General features: G+C 53.3%; 1 protein-coding gene across 1 annotated transcript in view; it reads left to right on the plus strand.

Moving 5' to 3' along the window:
- The window catches only part of LOC133760092 (sterol 26-hydroxylase, mitochondrial), a 41,269-nt gene extending 27,398 nt beyond the window's left edge, over positions 1 to 13,871 (plus strand). The window contains exons 2-9 of the mRNA XM_062192046.1: positions 8,915 to 9,105; positions 11,262 to 11,461; positions 11,597 to 11,794; positions 11,982 to 12,154; positions 12,625 to 12,791; positions 12,983 to 13,064; positions 13,149 to 13,361; positions 13,512 to 13,871. Of these exons, the coding sequence (XP_062048030.1) occupies positions 8,915 to 9,105; positions 11,262 to 11,461; positions 11,597 to 11,794; positions 11,982 to 12,154; positions 12,625 to 12,791; positions 12,983 to 13,064; positions 13,149 to 13,361; positions 13,512 to 13,631 (1,344 nt within the window). The 3' untranslated portion in view covers positions 13,632 to 13,871. The remainder of the gene's footprint in view (positions 1 to 8,914; positions 9,106 to 11,261; positions 11,462 to 11,596; positions 11,795 to 11,981; positions 12,155 to 12,624; positions 12,792 to 12,982; positions 13,065 to 13,148; positions 13,362 to 13,511) is intronic.
- Positions 13,872 to 19,222: the final 5,351 nt, after the last annotated feature.

The raw sequence follows: 19,222 nt of genomic DNA on the forward strand, positions 1-19,222 counted from the left end.
TCGAGTGTCTATAATGTGCCTAGCGTTGTGTCAAGCAGTGTGGGAGGGAATTAAGACGTATGACATGGGGCCAGCGCCGTGGCTCACTTGGTTAGTCCGCCTGCGGCGCCGGCATCCCATGTGGGCGCCGGGTTCTAGTCCCAGTTGCTCCTCTTCCAGTCCAGCTCTCTGCTGTGGCCTGGGAAGGCAGTGGAGGATGGCCCAGGTGCTTGGGCCGCTGCACCCGCATGGGAGACCAGGAGGAAGCACCTGGCTCCTGGCTTCTGATCAGCACAGCCCCAAACATAGCGGCCATTAGGGGAGTGAACCAAAGGAAGGAAGACCTTTCTCTCTGTCTCTCTCACTGTCTATCTCTATCTGTCAAAAAAAAGAAAAAAAAAAAAAGAAAAGAAAAGAAAAAGAAAGAAAGAAAGAAAGAAAGAAAAAGAAAAAGAAAAAAAGACATATGACATGGTCCTGCCCTCGAGGTTTTCCTTCTGTTTGGAGAGAGGAGATAGCCACAGAGTCACAAGCGAACAGTTTGGGCGTGTGTGTGATCAGGTTCTCGACAGTCTGGAGCACACGCTGCAAACAAGCACTCTTAAGGGTGGATCTTTCCTGCTGTATCCCCCGCCCCTAGAACAGGGCAGGAGCAACAGGACCTGAACTTGGTACATGAATGCTGAATGAATTTAACACTCTCCCTGCTGGAGTCTCCCCAGGTGAGGGCTGGCATGCCCATTCATTCTGAAAGATGATCGCTCCCGGCAGAGGGCTCTTCCACAGTCCCCATCCGAGAACTTTCTCATTGGCTCAGGTTACAGCCTAATGGCCCGGTGCACAGACCCAGCACACATCTCTCAGCAAGTCCCCGGGTGTCTTTCTAAAATAACTTCTTACATAAGCCGTCCTTGTGCAGCTCCACCAAGCACGCTAAAAGGAAAGGGACGTGGAGGAAGAGGGGAGAGGACGGCCCCGGTAGGAGGGGAAAGGCCCAGAAACCCCTACAGTGACCGGCAGGAAATGGTCTCGGTGCTCTGGATCCTGGGGAAGAAGCTGGCACCTGAGAAAATGGCTATTTATCCACAGTCTCTGAAATTATGGCTTTTTTTTTCCTGGTACCAAGATCACGGCAAACACTTGAAAAGCAAATCTAAGTATAAAGAGGGAAGAAAAGTTCTCTGGAAATGGCTGTGTACCACCACTCTTCACATTCTCATGAAAGTGTTCTGTGCAATTTTATTTGAACTTAGAAGGAAAAGAAACCAAACAGATTGACAGTTCTTCACAGCGATACATTCTTTCTTGAAAAGAGCCCGTAAATTAAAACAAACCAAAGGGCACATTAGAAGGCGGGGTTTGTTGCAAGGGTTCTCAACCCAAGGGGGCATTTTGGTGACTTCTGGGGATATTTTTGGTTGAAGCAACTCAGAGAGGGGAGTCCCGGTGGGCAGAGGCCAGGGATGCTGGTATACATCCAGCGATGCACGAGACACTGGGCCACACCAGCACTACCCAGCCCCAAGCCTCAACTGTGCCACAGCAAAGAGACCTGGGGCTGTGGCACCGTTCGTGTGGTTTTAAAATAGATCCTGTTGGTAAAGAGCTCAGTTTGTTTCCAGTTAGGCGGACATGGTCAGTTCTGACAGGGATCAGTGGACCAAGTGGTTGAGAGCTGGCGGTCTGAGTTTGAGCCCTAACTGCCTCGCAGCTCAGTAATGACCTTGAGCAGCTTCTCGGGCCCTTGGGGGCACTGTTACGCCTGCTTCATGTAGCCGCAGTAAGGACCACCAAGTTAACACAGGCAAAGCACGTGGAAGGGGTCTGGTTTGTGACCAACTCTATGGACATAGGTGCGTTTGTTAGTCATGCCTTGAACAAACCAAACTGGAAGAACAAATAAAGTCTCCTTTTAGGCTAAGACTCTTAAGGAATTCAGTAGAGGAGAATCAGCTTGTATAAGAACCCACGTTGCGGCCAGCGCCGTGGCTTAACAGGCTAATCCTCTGCCTTGCGGCACCAGCACACCGGGTTCTAGTCCTGGTTGGGGCGCCGGATTCTGTCCCAGTTGCCCCTATTCCAGGCCAGCTCTCTACTATGGCCTGGGAGTGCAGTGGAGGATGGCCCAAGTGCTTGGGCCCTGCACCCACATGGGAGACCAGGAGAAGCACCTGGCTCCTGCCTTCAGATCAGCGCAGTGCGCCGGGCGCAGCGGCCATTGGAGGGTGAATCAACGGAAAAAAGGAAGACCTTTCTCTCTGTCTCTCTCTCTCACTATCCACTGTGCCTGCGGAAAAAAAAAAAAAAAAAAGAACCCATGTTGGGGCTGGTGCTGTGGTGCTGTGGTGTGGCAGGTAAAGCCTCCACCTCTGGTGCTGGCACCCCCTGTGGGTGCAGTTTGAGTCCCGGCTGCTCCACTTCCGATCCAGCTCTCTGCTAATGCACCTGGGAAAGCAGGGGAAGATGGCCCAAGTCTTTGGGCCCCTGCACCCATGTGGGAGACCCAGAAGAAGCTCCTGGCCCCTGGCTTTGGATTGGCCCAGCTCTGGCCATTGCAGCCACTTGGAGAGTGAGTGGATGGAGGACCTCTTCCCTCTTTCCCTCTCTCTCTCTTTATCTAACTCTGCCTCTCAAGTAAATAAATAAATCTTAAAAAAAGAACTCATATAGGAAGATAAAATCATGCTAGGACCCCCTTCTCGATCTAAGGAGCAGTGTGAACAAGAACTTAGAGATTCAGCCAGGCTCTCTTGCCTCCTGGCGCTATCTGACCAATAGCAAGTGAATTCTTAATTCAGAAAATACTGTCTTTTTTAGATCTTAAAAGTTTGCATAGATAACATATTCTCATAGATCCAAACTTAAAACAACATAACATAAATGAATTAAGTAGCCTCACCCCCACTGCTCTTCTCCACCCCACCCCCACTTGGGTCATCACTTAAATTAGTTTCTATGTAAATATTCAGCATTGCTCTATGAAAGCTAATACTAAGCTCTGAATTTTTTTTATTATTATTTTTGACAGGCAGAGTGGACAGTGAGAGAGGGAGAGACAGAGAGAAAGGTCTTCCTTTTGCCGTTGGTTCACCCTCCATTGGCCGCCGTGGCTGGTGCGCTGTGGCCAGCGTACTGCGCTGATCTGAAGGCAGGAGCCAGGTGCTTCTCCTGGTGTCCCATGGGGTGCAGGGCCCAAGCACTTGGGCATCCTCCACTGCACTCCCTGGCCACAGCAGAGAGCTGGCCTGGAAGAGGAGCAACTGGGACAGAATCCAGCGCCCCGACCAGGACTAGAACCCGGTGTGCCGGCGCCGCAAGGCGGAGGATTAGCCTGTTGAGCCACGGTGCCGGCCTAAGCTCTGTATTATTATTTAACCCCCTTTCTTAGACAAAGGTAGTGTACATTTTCACTTATCTGTTAAAAGATTTATTTATTTGAGAGGCAGAGAGTTACTGAGAGGCAGAGAGGGAGAAAGAGAGAGAGAGAGAGAAAGATAAAGAGAAAGGTCTTCCATCTGCTGGTTCACTCCCCAAATGGTCACAACTGCTGGAGCTGAGCTGATCTGAAGCCAGGAGCCAGGAGCCAGGAGCTTCTTCCAGGTCTCTCATGTGGGTGCCGGGGCCCAAGGACTTGGGCAATTTTCTAGTGCTTTCCCAGGCTATAGCAGAGAGCTGGATTGGAAGTGGAGCAGCCAGGACTCGAACTGGCACCTATATGGGATGCTGGCACTGCTGGTGGCGGCTTTACCCACTATTCCACAGCATCAGCCCCCATTTTCACTTACAGATCTGCCTTGAGTATAGCCATGGTTTGAACAGGATTTGGCTCCCTATTTCATGCTGTTTTTTTTTGTTTGTTTGTTTTTTTGTTTTTTGTTTTTTTTTTTGACAGGCAGAGTTAGACAGTGAGAGAGAGAAACAGAGAGAAAGGTCTTCCTTCCATTGGTTCACCCCCCAATGGCCGCTATGGCTGGTGTGCTGTGGCTGGCGCGTTGCGCCGATCCGAAGCCACAAGCCAGGCACTTCCTTTTGGTCTTCCATGCGGGTGCAGGGCCCAAGCACTTGGGCCATCCTCCACTGCACTCCCGGGCCACAGCAGAGAGCTAGACTGGAAGAGGAGCAACTGAGACAGAATCCAGCACCCCAACTGGGACTAGAACCCGGGGTGCCAGCACCGCAGGTGGAGGATTAACCAAGTGAGCCGCGGCGCTAATGTTTAAACACCGAGGTGATAAGTTAATGGCACCAAGAGGGTGAAAAATTAGTCCAATTATTATGTGTGAGGGTGAGGCCTTTGGGAGGTGGTTGGATGGGATTAGGCCATTAGGGATGAAATCCTGGTGACTTTATTATTATTATATTTTTTTTGACAGGCAGAGTGGACATTGAGAGAGAGAGACAGGGAGAATGGTCTTCCTTTGCAGTTGGTTCACCCAACAGCGGCGCCGGCTGCCTGGTGACTTTATTAAAGGCCACACAGACATAGACAGGTGTGCCCCCTCTTGCCATGTGATGCCATGTGACGATCTGTGCCAGCACAGGACACTGCCAGCCAGATCACCGTCACCAGATGTGAACAATGGGGCCACTGGTCTTGGACTATGACCCTCCAGAACTATGAACCATAATAAACCTTTCCTTCATGAGTAGCTTGTCTCAGGCATTTTTATAGTAATGAAAAGCTGAACAAGACAGGAGCCTTTCTATGTTAGCATGACAAGGAGCTTTTTGGCCTTTATTTTAAAGGTGATCTAGTACTCCATTTTGTTTTTTTTATTATTATTTTTTTATTTTTTATTTTTTTGACAGGCAGAGTGGACAGTGAGAGAGAGAGACAGAGAGAAAGGTCTTCTTTTGCCGTTGGTTCACCCTCCAATGGCCGCCGCGGCTGGCGTGCTGCGGCCGGCGCACCGCGCTGATCCGATGGCAGGAGCCAGGTGCTTCTCCTGGTCTCCCACAGGGTGCAGGGCCCAAACACTTGAGCCATCCTCCACTGCACTCCCTGGCCACAGCAGAGAGCTGGCCTGGAAGAGGGGCAACCGGGACAGGATCGGTGCCCCGACCGGGACTAGAACCCGGTGTGCCGGCGCCGCAAGGCGGAGGATTAGCCTAGTGAGCCGCGGCGCCGGCCCTAGTACTCCATTTTGTAGACAACCATACTTTATTTACAAATTTTTAATTTTTATAAATATTAACAAGGGCTGGCACTGTGGCATAGCAGCTAAAGCTGCAGTCTGCAGTGCTGGCATCCCATATGGGCACCAGTTTGAGACCCGGATGCTCCATGTCCTGTCAGCTCTCTGCTGTGGCCTGGGAAAGCAGCAGAAGATAACCCAAGTCCTTGGACCCCTGCACCCAAATGGGAGACCCAGAAGAAGCTCCTGGCTCCTGGCTTCAGATCGGCTCAGCTCTAGCCATTGCAGCCATTTGGGGAGTGACCCACGGATGAAAGACTTCTCTTTCTCTCTGCCTCTGCCTCTCTGTAGCTCCGCCTTGCAAATAAATAAGTAAATCAAATAAATAAATAAGTAAGTAAATGTATGGGGAGTTAAGCTGCCAGCCACGACACCAGCGTCCCATATGAGCACTGATTCCAGCTGCCATGCTTCCAATCCAGCACTCTGCTAATGTGTCTGGAAAAGCAGCAGAGGATGGTCCAAGTGCTTGAGCCCCTGCACCCACATGGGAGATCTGGATGGATTTCCAGGCTCTTGGCTTTGGCCTGGGCAGACCTGGTCTTTGTAGCCATTTAGGGGGTAAACCAGAAGATGGAAGATTTTCTCTCTCTCTCTCTCAACTCTGCCTTTCAAATAAATAAAAAAAATCTTTAAAAGTAAAGAAAAAATATTAGCAAAATTGTCCTCCCAGTAAGGATGTATCATTTAAGACTCCTAACAGTGATGTCTGAATATTGTCTATTTCCTTCCTGGAAAATAAGTGTATTTGCTGTAGTTTACAGACAAATCAATTGTTCAAAATCATATCAGGCTGGTAGGCGTTACTGGGAGGCACATGTGGGCAACAAGCCCAAGTCACCTTGGAGTTCTGTTCACACTTCCTTCCCAGGGTGCATTCTGGGCAATTGGGTGAGTCATTGTGTTAGTCATAGAAGAATGAATCCAATTGTTTTAAATCTATTTATTTGAGAGGCAGAGAGACAGAAGACAGGAAGAGAGAGAGAGAGAGAGAACCTCCATCCCGTGGTTCACCCCCAAATGCTTGTTGCAGCCGTGGCCGGGCCGAAGCTGGAAGCTGAGAGCTCATACAGCTCTCCCACGTGGGAACCCGATTGCTTGGTCAGTCACTGCTGCCTCCCAGGGTCCTCATTAGCGAGAAGCCGGAGTCGGGAAGTGGAACCAAGCGGCAAACCCAGGCACCCTGATACGGGACTCGGGCGTGCCAGCCGGCGTCTCAGCTGATAGGCCAAATGCCTGCCCCAGATTCCCTTTTTTTTTTTTTTTTTTTAATGCCAGAAGTAAAACCAGTGAGATTGGCATTTTTCTAGTCTAAGGAGATGAGTGAGGCTTCCCTTCTGTAATTTGAATATGACAGATCTCTCCTCTTTAATCTTAATGCCTCTTTTACAGATATCCTTTGGCTTAATTTCTTTACTGGAACACATTCTGTTCGTCTTAAAATCTTAAAAGACTACAGAAAAATGAAGTAGCTGGGAAATCACCACTTCATTTTCTGTGGAGGTGTAACTTAGCCAGTACGTGCATCAATTTTTTGCCAGTGAATTTAGTCTCGGGGTCTGTGGGTTCTCTTTCCTCCGCCATTGTGTGGCTTGCTTTTGTTTCGTGGATGTGGATTCGTGTGCCTCCTCCTGTACCAGTGCGGGGCGGAGGGCGCTCTGCCCTTTCAACCACGAAATGGACATGCAGTTCTCAAACTGCCAGTCTCAGTGCTTCTCGCAGGCAACCTCATTTGATTGAATCTTTTCTTTTTTAAAGATTTATTTACTTATTTGAAAGAGTTACAGAGAGGCAGAGAGGCAGAGAAGCAGAGAGAGAGAGAGAGATCTTCCATCCACTGGTTCACTCCCCAGATGGCTGCAATGGCCAGAGCTGCGCTTATCTGAAGCCAGGAGCCAGGAGCTTCTTCCAGGTCTCCCACGTGGGTCCTTGGGCCATCTTCTACTGCTTTCCAGGCCATAGCAGAAAGCTGGATCAGAAGTAGAGCAGCCGGGACTCGAACTGGCGCCCATATGAGATGCCTGCAGACCGGGGCTTTACCCCACTGCACCACAGCGCCAGCCCCTCGATCGAATCTTATCTCAGGGAAGCAGCATTCAGAAAAGCCAAAGTCTCTTTTCCGAGTCTCCTGTTTTGTTTTAGACTTTCTTTTTTCTTTTCTTTTCTTTCTTTTTTTTTTTTTTTTTTTTTTTGACAGGCCGAATGGACAGTGAGAGAGAGAGACAGAGAGAAAGGTCTTCTTTTGCCATTGGTTCACCCTCCAATGGCCGCTGCAGCCAGCGCACCACGCTGATCCGAAGGCAGGAGCCAGGTGCTTCTCCTGGTCTCCCATGGGGTGCAGGGCCCAAGCACTTGGGCCATCCTCCACTGCACTCCCGGGCCACAGCAGAGAGCTGGCCTGGAAGAGGGGCAACCAGGACAGAATCTGGCGCCGGCCTAGACTTTCAACCTTAAATTTTATGTTAGCTTTTCCAACATTGATCTCATTTGAGAAGGTTTTCCATTTTGTTGTCTTCTTCTTTTTTAAACGCTCTGATACTTCATTTTTTCATGTGAATGTGATATTAATACAAAGAGAACAGATTCAACTGTAAGACTATAATGATATCTGCTTGCTCTTCCTTCCTCTCTCCCCTCTGGCCTTTCTTCATTTTTTAGTTTTTAAGATAACATGTTTTGGCCGGCACCGCGGCTCACTAGGCTAATCCTCCGCCTGCGGTGCCGGCACTCTGGGTTCTAGTCCTGGTTGGGGCACCGGATTCTGTCCCAGTTGCTCCTCTTCCAGGCCAGCTCTCTGCTGTGGCCCGGGAAGGCAGTGGAGGATGGCCCAAGTGCTTGGGTCCTGCACCTGCATGGGAGACCAGGAGAAGCTCCTAGCTTTGGATCAGCACAGCGCCAGCTGTAGTAGCCATTGGGGAGTGAACCAACAGAAGGAAGACCTTTCTCTCTGTCTCTCTCTCTCACTGTCTAACTCTGCCTGTCAAAAAAAAAGAAAAAAATAAATAACATGTTTTTAATTTACGTTACAAAGACTTAGCGCTGCACTTAATAAAGAGTTCAGCAGGAATGTGGATCTTTCTAAGCTTTACCTTCCCAGCACCAAAATGTCTTCCTTTTCTGTCATTTTTCAGCGCTCTAGAAACACGGTAGCCATGTCAACATCACAGGTGCTGTAGGTATCACTTGTCACGTGCTTTAGAACTTGTAAGCGAAAATATTTGAGAATTGCATGACTTAGCCAGTACATTTTTAAAAATCCGCATACCACGGAGTTTAATTCCTGCAGGTATCCTGTCTTCATCGTCCGGCTTCTTGTCTTTTCTGGAGTCTCTGATCGTCTTCTTTCTTGTTGATAACACAGAGTTGGGTTCATCCTGTTGGGAGCCACCTGCAGAGAAGGAGACAGAGTGGCTTCCCACTGCACCTCACTAAAGGACTCAGTTTCCCTAACTCGCTGGTCCCCCCAGTGCCGACATCTTGACACACCCAGCTTGCCGCATCTCCCAGTTTTTTCGTCCCATCCCTCCGGGGATCTCATTTCCCCAGGACCACCAGACAGACACCCATTGTGGCCGGATCCCAGCTCTTTTTCTCAGGGCTCCCCCTTGGAAAGCACGGGTCACCCCATGCGTGCCCCCTCTCTCTGGTGCGGCCGTCGGCTGCTCCCCCACCCCATCTCCTCTCCTCGAAGTGCCCGCCCAGCCGGGCCCCAGTAATTCAGCTTCGTTGACCCCCCCCAGGTACTGAACAAGGCCAGGTATGGTCCGATGTGGGTGTCCTACCTGGGGCCCCAGTTGTTTGTGAACCTGGCCAGCGCCCCGCTCGTGGAGATGGTGATGCGGCAAGAGGGCAAGTACCCGGTCCGGAATGACATGCAGCTGTGGAAGGAGCACCGCGACCACCAGGACCTGGCCTACGGGGTCTTCACCACGTGAGCCGGGGCCCGGCCAGGCTCAGTGGGATGTCGGGCAGAGCGGGATCGGCGTGTGCCCTCTGAGCCCGGCACGCACTCTAGAAGCCGCGGCTGGCACGGGCGGAAGTCCAGGGAGGGGGCCCTGGCTTTTCCACTCGTAAACTGTGGCTGTGGTGTGGACGAGTGAAGGTTTCCCCCTTTGCCCTGTGTCTCTACCTGTGAGACAGGAGGTGTGGACCACAGCATCCCCATGGCGTCCCTGGGGCCTTTCTGGATCCATTGTTCTCTATCGTGGTTGGAAACATGACAGGTTGTAATGGAGTGGATCTGCCTATTTAGAGAACACAACGTGGCCATATCCCTTGGGAAGGCTCATCTAACCTGATAAAGAATTTCCCGAATTAGTGCTCTTTTTTGCCTGTCACCTTCATAGGTGCTTCCCACAGAGAGAGGGAGGCGTTTGCCTAGGACAGTTGCGATTTTGGCAGTGACAAGTTAAAGCACGGGCCAAGTGTGTTACGTACTCGTGCCAGTCCAAGCAGGTGAATGGGAATCTTAGATGTTACATTATTCCCCAGGCCACAGGCTATAGCTGGCATATTACGGCCTTCTACAGTGTGTTAATAGAATTCGAAAACCAGCGAATGGCTTTGCCCCTCCCCAGCTGTTTGACATCCATGTTTATATATATATGTATATGTATATATATGTATATATATATATTACCCATTTTATTCAAGAGGCAGAGAGACAGAGAGATCTTCCATCCATCCAAGGGTTCACTCCCCATATGCCCACACTCAACTAGGTCTCCTACGTGGGTGGCAGGGACCCGAGTATTTGAGCCACCGCCTGTTGCCTCCCTGGGTGCATGCGAGCAGGGCGCTGGATTGGGAAGCAGAAAAGTCAGGACTTCAGCTGGCACTCGGATGAGGGATGTGGGTGTCCCAAGTGGCGGCTTAACCCGCCGCACCACAGGGCCCGCGCCTTGCTGCGTGGTCCGCCTCATTTTCCCTGGACGCGTGCTAATATAGGCTCGGATAGGTCACACTCCTCTTCCTCTTAAAATCGGACCGCATTAGACTTCCTGCTCTTCAACCAGCTTGAAAAGATGGGCTCATCCCTCCCGCTTACAGGCAGTAGTAGCCTGGCGGACAGCTCCCAGAGGTGGTCCCACCCACCTGAGCATCCCCGCCTAACCGGTGAGGAAGCCAGCCAGGTACTGCATGCCCAGGGCCTCAGCCTGGTGGGCCTCCCTGTGCCCTTGACCTCTGACCTTGGCTTAATGCCAGAGGAGCACAGTGAGCCAGAACCTAAGCGCCCCAGGAATCTGATCTGCTCTGCTTCGGCCTCCTCTTGGAGGAACTGGCACCAGCTTTCACTTCGCTGTGGAGGATCCCAGAGTTGCTGGGCTCTGGGACAATCGTGGCCAGGGTTCCTTCAGCACCCGCCACGTGTCAGGCGGCGATCTCAGCACTTCAGTGATCCGAGCAGCCCCCCTCAGCCAGGCACTGCTGTTATCCCCATTTTGCAGACGGGGCAACAGAGGCACACAGGTGTTAAGACACCTGCCCCTGGGGTCACTCCGTCAGTGATGTCAGACCCGTAACTCGACCCTCGGCAGTCTGGTTCTAGATGCTCACCTCGCTCACTCCCACTGTGCTGGAGAGACCCTGACATCCTGGGACTCTGAGCTTCTGCCACTGGAAAGCTTGGAGGTGGGGCTGGGACTGTGGCTCAGTGGGTTAAGCTGCAGCCTGTGTCCCTGGCATTCCATATGAGCACCGATTTGAGTTTCAGCTGCTCCACTTCCAGTCCAGTTCCCTGCTAATGTGCCTGGGACAGAAGCAAAAGTTGGCCCAAGTGCTTGGGCCCCTGCACCCACGTGGGAGACCCGAAGAAGCCCTTCTCCACTCCTGGCTCCAAGCCCTGGCCATTGTGGCTATTTGGAGAGTGAACCAGCAAATGGCAGATCTGTCTCTCCCTCTCTCCCTCTAACTCTGCCTTTCAAATACAACAAATAAAATCTCGAAAAGAAAAGGACAGCCAGCTTGGTGCTTCTCCGGTTCTAAAATCCAGGAAGCTGAGACTCCCCTGGACTCCGGGGGAGCCTCGGGGTGCCTCCGTGCCCTGTTGGTGGCTTAGGTGTGTGTTGCTCCTCTGTGTGCCCGCAGGGAGGGGCACGACTGGTACCAGCTGCGCCACGCTCTGAACCAGCGCTTGCTGAAGCCAGCAGACGCTGCACTCTACACTGATGTTCTCAATGAAGTGATTGACAGCTTTGTGGTTCGACTGGACCAGCTGCGAGCAGAGAGCGCCTTGGGGGACCAGGTGCCCGACATGGCTGACTTGCTCTACCACTTTGCTCTAGAAGGTACCCTTGTTGGGAGAGGGGCTCTGGGGTGGGGGGCGGATGGGCCAGGGGTAGGCCGTGCTTCCCCTTTGGAGGCCCTCTGGACTGTGGATGCGCCGGCTCTGCCTCCTGTGACGGCCTCCCCATACTACTCAGCCATTTGCTACATCCTGTTCGAGAAACGTATCGGTTGCCTGGAAGCATCCATCCCCAAGGACACGGAGAACTTCATCAGATCTGTAGGGCTCATGTTCCAGAACTCAGTCTACGTCACCTTCCTCCCCAAGTGGACCCGCCCCCTGCTGCCCTTCTGGAAGCGCTACCTGGACGCCTGGGACACCATCTTCTCCTTTGGTGAGAGGCCCCACGCTGGAGCCAGGGGAGGGAGCCGGGGCTGTCAGCTGGGTCTGCACCCGTCCCAGGGCCTTCTCCCGTGTGCCTCTGGCTGTTGGCATGGTCCTGAGCCCCTGGAGGTCGGGACGGACCCCTGGAGGTCAGGACTGCTGGCCTCATTCTCTCCCATTCTCCACTGCGCCTGCAGGAAAAAAGCTGATTGATCAGAAACTTAAGGAGGTCGCGGCCCAGCTCCAGTCAGCGGGGCCAGAAGGGGTCCGGGTATCCGGCTACCTGCATTCCCTGCTGACCAACGGACAGCTGAGTCCCCGAGAGGCCCTGGGCAGCCTGCCTGAGCTCCTGCTGGCCGGAGTGGACACGGTGTGTGAAGGTCCCAGCTCCTGTCCTGGACCACCTCTGTTACCCACCGACTGACCGTGACCTTCCTCTGCTTCTCTCTCTGTGACGCGGATGCGATGCTAGGAGGACGCACAGGGCACGCAGCCCTGCCAGAGCGAGCTGGGGCTGGTCCTGCAGGGGGGCCCATGACTCCCGGAATCTCACATGCACTCTGCCTCTGGCTTGCTGCAGTTTAAGGGGACAGTGGAAAGCGTGTCCCCAAGCACCTTCCATCCAGCTTTTCGGCCTGCTATGTCTCTCTTTGTTATCGCCTTCTACTTGCCTCGTCCCAGTGTGGAGGCACAATAGGCACAGAACTCCCCGCGAACCTCCGTGTTGGGGCAAGTTACCGCCTACCCCCCGATATTTCGCATGCATCCACTCATACATCCCCACCCCGCTGGCGCCTCTCCTGGAATGCCCCCTCATTGCGTCTCCCACTCTGCTCCTAGACGTCCAACACGCTCACGTGGGCCCTATACCACCTTTCAAAGAACCCAGAGATCCAGGCGGCCTTGCGCAAGGAGGTGGTGGGTGTGGTGGCGGCTGGGCAGGTGCCGCAGCACAAGGACTTTGCCCACATGCCCCTGCTCAAAGCAGTGCTGAAGGAGACCCTGCGGTAGGCTGCAGCACCCCCCACCCCCAGCACAAACCCCTAGGTGTGTGGGCGGAGTCAGAGCTGAGAATAGGAAGTGGGGGCTGGGCATAGAGGGGATGGGAATTGGGGCTGGGGGCTACAGGGGTAGGAAAGGGGCAGGCACTGTGCCTCAAACGCTTGAATCCAGACTTCAGAGTTCCTTCTCCCTGCAGTCTGTACCCAGTGATCCCTGCAAACTCCCGCATCATCGTGGACAAGGAGATCGAAGTCGGTGGCTTCCTCTTCCCCAAGAATGTGAGTGGGGCTGCAGAGCGTGGGGCCCGGGAGTGTGGGCCGCCCAGGCGGATGGAGTCAACGCCGACCATTCTTCCTCCATAGACCCAGTTCGTGTTCTGCCATTACGCGACGTCCCGGGACCCCAGCACCTTCTCTGAGCCTGACACCTTCTGGCCCTACCGCTGGCTGAGGAGAGGCCAGTCCGAGACCTCCAAGACCCAGCACCCATTTGGCTCTGTGCCCTTTGGCTACGGGGTCCGGGCCTGCCTGGGCCGCAGGATAGCGGAACTAGAGATGCAGCTGCTGCTGGCCAGGGTGAGTGGGGAGAGGCTGCAGGGAGATGTGGGGGTCCTCCAGGAGGAGGGCAGGGAGGGTCAGGTGGGAGCGTGCAGACCAGGGCAGTGGGTGGGAGTCACAGAGGCCGATGGCCCGTGTGTGTGTGTGTGTGTGTTCTCTGCCTCCCAGCTGATCCAGCGGTATGAGCTGATGCTGGCGCCCGAGACGGGGGAGGTGCAGAGCGTGGCCCGCATCGTCCTCGTTCCCAATAAGAAGGTGGGCCTGCGCTTCCTGCCCACGCAGCGCTGAGCCGGGCCCTGCCCTCAGGGGCTTGTCCCAGCCCCTGGCACTGTGGCTCCTGGCCACTGCCGTGCCTCAGGTGAGGAGGGAGAGAAGGGGCCGGAAGATCCCAGCGCCCCTTCTCACAGAACCCCGAGCTTTGGCCACTTGGATCCTTTGCAGCAGCTCCCACTCAGATGCAAGGCCCCTCCCTCAGTGCATTGCTGTCCTGGGCACCGAATGGAATAAAGGACTTTTGTTAACTCCCGAGACCTGGGTCGTTCTTTGTGGCTAGCCAGCATCCAAACCCCTCTCTGTGCCTGGGGAATGCCCTTTCCCACCTGGGAATCACGGTGGAGGTCAGCTGTCTCCCTCTGAGAGCATCACCCAGGGGCCTGAGCCTCACAGCGCACAGCACCGGTCCCTTTGGCTGTCAAAGTCAGGAGCCACCCCCCGGGAAGTGCTGAGCCATAGGAACTGTCGCACAAGAGTTCCTGGAAGGGCTGTAGGTGGGCCTGGAGCTGACCTCGGAGGCTCTGCGTGGGCTGGGCAGCGGGGAGCTGTCACTCCAACTCAGTAATGGCGCTAAAGCTCTCGGTACCCTGGAGGCCAAGAGCAGCAGCCCTCGGACCTGTGCTAGCACCTCCCAGCTGCCCAGCGGCCGGAGGAGTAGGGGTGGACCCAGCCCAGCCTCCGCCTCTCTCTCCTTCCAGATCTGTCCTGGTTGTGTGTGAGAGCAGCTTGGGGGCTCCCGTGGGCATTGTCGTTTCTAGTACAGAAAGCCACAGGAGACAGAGGAACCCACCCCCAGCCTGGAAACTGCGAGCCCCAGCCCCAGTGTAAATTTTTTGCTAAATCATAGAAAAAAAAAAAAAAAGTAAATGGACTTTGTCATACCTGTGGGAATATTTCAGAATCCCATCATGCATCGCCCTGATTAAAATTCTGCAGTGGCCCGAAGTCCCTCCCGCGGCTTGGCCGGCTCATTGTGTTCTAGTACTTTCCACCCCTTCCCAGGGCGGAGCCGACTTCCTTGCCTTCCCCCAGCACATTATGCTCTTTGTGGCCTCAACGCTTGGTACTTGCTGTGCCCTCTCTTGGAACAGCCTCTTCACCAACTGGCACATCATCCCAGATAATTTGCTCATCCCCGGGACTCAGCTCAAATGTCATTGCCTCTGCGAAGCCCTCCCTGATCTCCCTGGGCTATGGGGTGCCCTTCCCCAGCCTCGCCTTGGGCACGCCTGCCTGCCTGCCTGCTGCTGCCCCACGGCCTCCCGGACCAGCTGTGAGCACAGACTAAGCTCCTCTCACTCTGCTACTCTGTGACCAGCTGCCAGCAGGTGCTTGGTAAATGATTGTTGGGTGAGAAAGGACTGGAGTAGGGGAAGGGGAGGGGAGGGAGAGGAGAGGAGAGGAGGGGAGGGAGAGGAGGGGAGGGGAAGGGAGGGGAGCAGAAGACACAGTTTTCTACATTGAGAAGAGGCACCTGGAGGGAATTGGATAGAATTCCTCTACTAAGGGCTGGCTGTCCACCCCACCTGTGCAGTGGGTTCACCTGGGAGAGCCTGTCATAAATGCAGAGGAGAGGGGCTGGGCACAGAGGTGCCAGGGTCTCTGTCACAAAGTCAGCGACAGTAGACTTGTGTCGTCCCCAGGGTGCTACTCCCTCAAACCCGCATCGCTGAGCTGCGGGGGCTACACCAGCCCCTCCGTGCTGGTGCTGGGGTTGGGGTGGACACCTGTGTGGTGTTACTGGGTGCAGCTGGAGTTTGTAGTGGCTGTCAGTGTTCATGGTCTGCCGCTGAGTTCATGGATTTATTAGGCTAAGTTCACGTTCATCCAGGAAGGCGGTGTGTGTTTGGCACAGCTCGAGATGCCAACCTCCCATGCCTGGACACTCTGCTTCTGACTCCAGCCTCCTGTGGATAGACACCCTGGGCGGCAGCGCAGTGGCTCAAGTACTTGGGTCCCTGTTGCCCACATGGGAGACCCTGACGGAGTCCCAGGCTCCTGGCTTTGGCCTGGCCCAGCGCCAGCTGCTGCAAGCATTTGGGGAGTAGCCCAGCAGATGGGTGATCTCTCTGTTTGTCAGGCTGTCCCTCTGTTGTTCCACCTTTCACAAAAAAGGAGAGAAACTCATGAGGATTTCCATCATGAGAAACAGCATGGAGGCTCCTCAAAGTATTAAAAATAAAACTTCCATATGCTCTCGCAATTCCACTGCCCGGTGTATGTCCAGTGACAGGAAAGATACGTTGAAGTGATGCCTGCACTCCAATATTCATTGTAGATTCACAACAGCCAAGATGTGGAATCCGCCCCACTGTCTACCCGAGGATAAACAGATAAAGCAAACGTGACGTCCAGACACACTGGCATGTTACTTAGCCTCAAGCAAGAGAAAGGGGGCAGAAAGGTGTTGGCGCAGCAGTTAAGACACTGCATCCCATGTTGGAGTGCCTGGGTTCGAGTCCCTATTCCATGCTGATCCAACTTCTTGTTAATGCGCACCCTGGGAGGCAGCAGGTGATGGCTCCCTGCCATCCATGTGGGAGACCCTAATGAAGTCCCAGGCTTCTGGCCATGGCCTTACCCAGCCTTGGCTCTTGTGGACATTTGAGGAGCAAACCAGCCAATGGAAGGTCTCTCTATGCCTGTCTTTGTCATTCTGCCTTTCAGATAATAATAATAATAATAATAATTTAAAAATAAGGGTAAGCATTTGGCACAGCAGTTCAAGTTGCCTCTTGGGATACTTACATCCCACACTGGAGTAACTGATCCAAGTCCCAGTCACTCTGCTTCCAGCCAGCTTCCTGCTAGTGCACACCCCGGGATGGCTCAAGTCCTGGGGTCCCTGCCGCCCACGTGGCAGACCTGGGCAGAGTTCCTGCTTCCCGGCTCAGCCTGCTCCAGTACAGCAGTTGCGGGCATTTTTGAAGTGAACCAGGGGGATGGAAGAGCTCTGTCTGTCTCATTGTCTGTCTTTCGAATAAAATGAAAATAAACAAACCTTTAAAGACTACTGAAAAATAAATAAACCTTAAAAACCCCACAGAAATCCCGCCATGTGTGACATGGGTGAACCGGGAGGATGGTGAACTGAGCCAGACACAGAGAGACAGACACCACAGACCCTTTGTCTCCTGCCGTCGGACATCTCATCTGAAGAAGCCCAACTCGCAGAAACAGATCAAAAGGATGCTTCCCATGGCTCAGTCAGGGGTGAGGGGACTGGGAGAGTTGACAAAGGACACAAAATCTCAGGTCGATGAGGAGAAGAAATTCAAGTGCTCCATTGGCTATCAGGATGCTAACAACTCTATACTGTGTAATTGAAAACCACTAAGAGTAAACTGCAGGGGGGCCAGCGCCATGGCTCACTTGGTTAATCCTCCGCCTGCGGTGCTGGTATCCCATATGGGCGCCGGGTTCTAGTCCCGGTTGCTCCTCTTCCAGTCCAGCTCTTTGCTGTGGCCCAGAAAGGCAGTGGAGGATGGCCCAAGTGCTTGGGCCCTGCACCCCATGGGAGACCAGGAGGAAGCACTTGACTCCTGGCTTCAGATCGGTGCAGCGCTGGCCATGGCGGCCATTTGGGGAGTGAACCAACGGAAGGGAGACCTTTCTCTCTGTCTCTCTCTCTCACTGTCTATAACTCTGTCTGTCAAATAAATAAAAAAAAAAAAGAGGAAACTTCAAATGTTGAGGCAGTGCTGACGTTGGATAGCTCCAGTTATCCACTCCGTCATGTTTACATACATCAGTACATGTTGTACGCCATAAACATGTACAATCAAAAATGTTGAAAACTGCCCATTAAAAATATAAAGAAAGAAAACAGGTGTATATCCAGAAGGGATCTGTGAATATTCTCTATATACAATGGAATCTCATTAAGCCACAAAAATAGAAATGTGCAAATTCATGTTACCACGTGGGTGAGTCCTGGAAACCTGCTGAGTGAAAGAAGCCAGACACGAAGCCAGAGACGCCATACACCATACACTGCCTGAGTCTGGGTACACGAGGAGTTCAGGACAGGCAACCTGGAGACGCAGCAAGTGGGGGCCGGGGCTGGGGCAGGGAGCCCGGGGAGGGACTGCTAACGGATACGGGGATTACGTTCTGGAATTAGATGCTGGTGGGGAGTGCATGCCACTGAACTGTGTACTTTGAAAGGGTGAAGTTGTTGGTATGTGAATTCATCTGTGACAATCAGTGTGGCGAGATTATTGTAGAAATAGTCAAATGTAATCAGTACCTCCAGACCACTCCTTTTTTTTTTTTTTTTAATTTGAAAGGATGAGAGAGAAACAAAACCCATCCAATGTTCGCTCCCCAAATACCTGCAGCAGCTGAGTGGGGCCAGGCCAAATCTAGGAGTCAGGAACTCAGTCTGAGTCTCCCACATGGGTGGCAGGGACCCAAATACTTTAGCTGTCACCTGCTGCCTCCTGGGGTGTGCATGAGCAGGAAGCTGGGTTGGAAGTGGAGCTGGGACTCGAACCTAGGGACTCTGATATGAGCTGCAGGTGTTCCAAGTTGCTGCTGCTGCTGCTGCTGCTGCTTCTCTTTCTCCTCCTCCTCCTCCCCCTCCTCCTCCTTCTCCTCTTCTTCTTTTTAAGATTTATTTATTTATTTGAAACTCAGAGTTATACAGAGAGAGAAGGAGAGGCAGAGAGAGGAGAGAGAGAGAGGTCTTCCATCCACTGGTTCACTCTCCAATTGGCTGCAATGGCTAGAGCTGCGCCAATCTGAAGCCAGGAGCCAGGAGCTTCTTCTGGGTCTCCCACATGGGTGCAGGGGCCCAAGCACTTGGGCCATCTTCTACTGCTTTCCCAGGTCATAGCAGAGAGCTGGACTGGAAGTGGAACAGCCGGGACTCGAACTGGCACCCATATGAGATGCTGGCACTGCAGGTGGCAGCTTTACCTGCTAAGCCATAGCGCTGCCCCCCAAGTAGCTTCTTAACCACTTCAGCAAGTGTCCTCACCCCAGGAGGTTCTTGAGGGTCACCACCAGGTAATTCTTGGGGTGCCCCAGGTATTCTGAGGCAGCACTGTCCTGTTGTGCAACCCCAGGTCCTAACACCCAGCCCTCACAGCAGAAACTGGAAATGCAGGGGAGACACAGGTCTAAAGGCAAACCAGCCAAGCGACCGAGTCCTAGGCTCTGTTCCCACAGGCTTTGGTGAGCGGCAGGCACGGCTTCAGGGGCTCCCTCAACAGCGATTTGCCGTCTGTGGTAGAACACAGAAGGGAGAAGTGCAGAAGTAACGCAAATGGGAAGCCTTGGCCACAGAGGCCAGGACCAGAAAGCCCACGAGGAAGAAGAGGGTCAAAGAGTCCCACGCGGGACACAGAGGAACAGACCCAGCGTGGCCAAAGAGATCTCTGCACTCGACTTTTTTTTTTAAGATTTTTTTTTGACAGGCAGAGTTAGAGAGTGAGAGAAAGAGAGAAAGGTCTTCTTTCCGTTGGTTCACCCCCCCAGTGGCCTCTACGGCCGGTGTGTTGTGCCCGGCGCACCGCGCTGATCTGAGGCCAGGAGCCAGGTGCTTCTCCTGGTCTCTCATGGGGTGCAGGGTCCAAGCACTTGGGCCATCCTCCACTGCCTTC

Source organism: Lepus europaeus, chromosome 1, assembly GCF_033115175.1.
Source record: "Lepus europaeus isolate LE1 chromosome 1, mLepTim1.pri, whole genome shotgun sequence".
Lineage (NCBI taxonomy): Eukaryota > Metazoa > Chordata > Mammalia > Lagomorpha > Leporidae > Lepus > Lepus europaeus.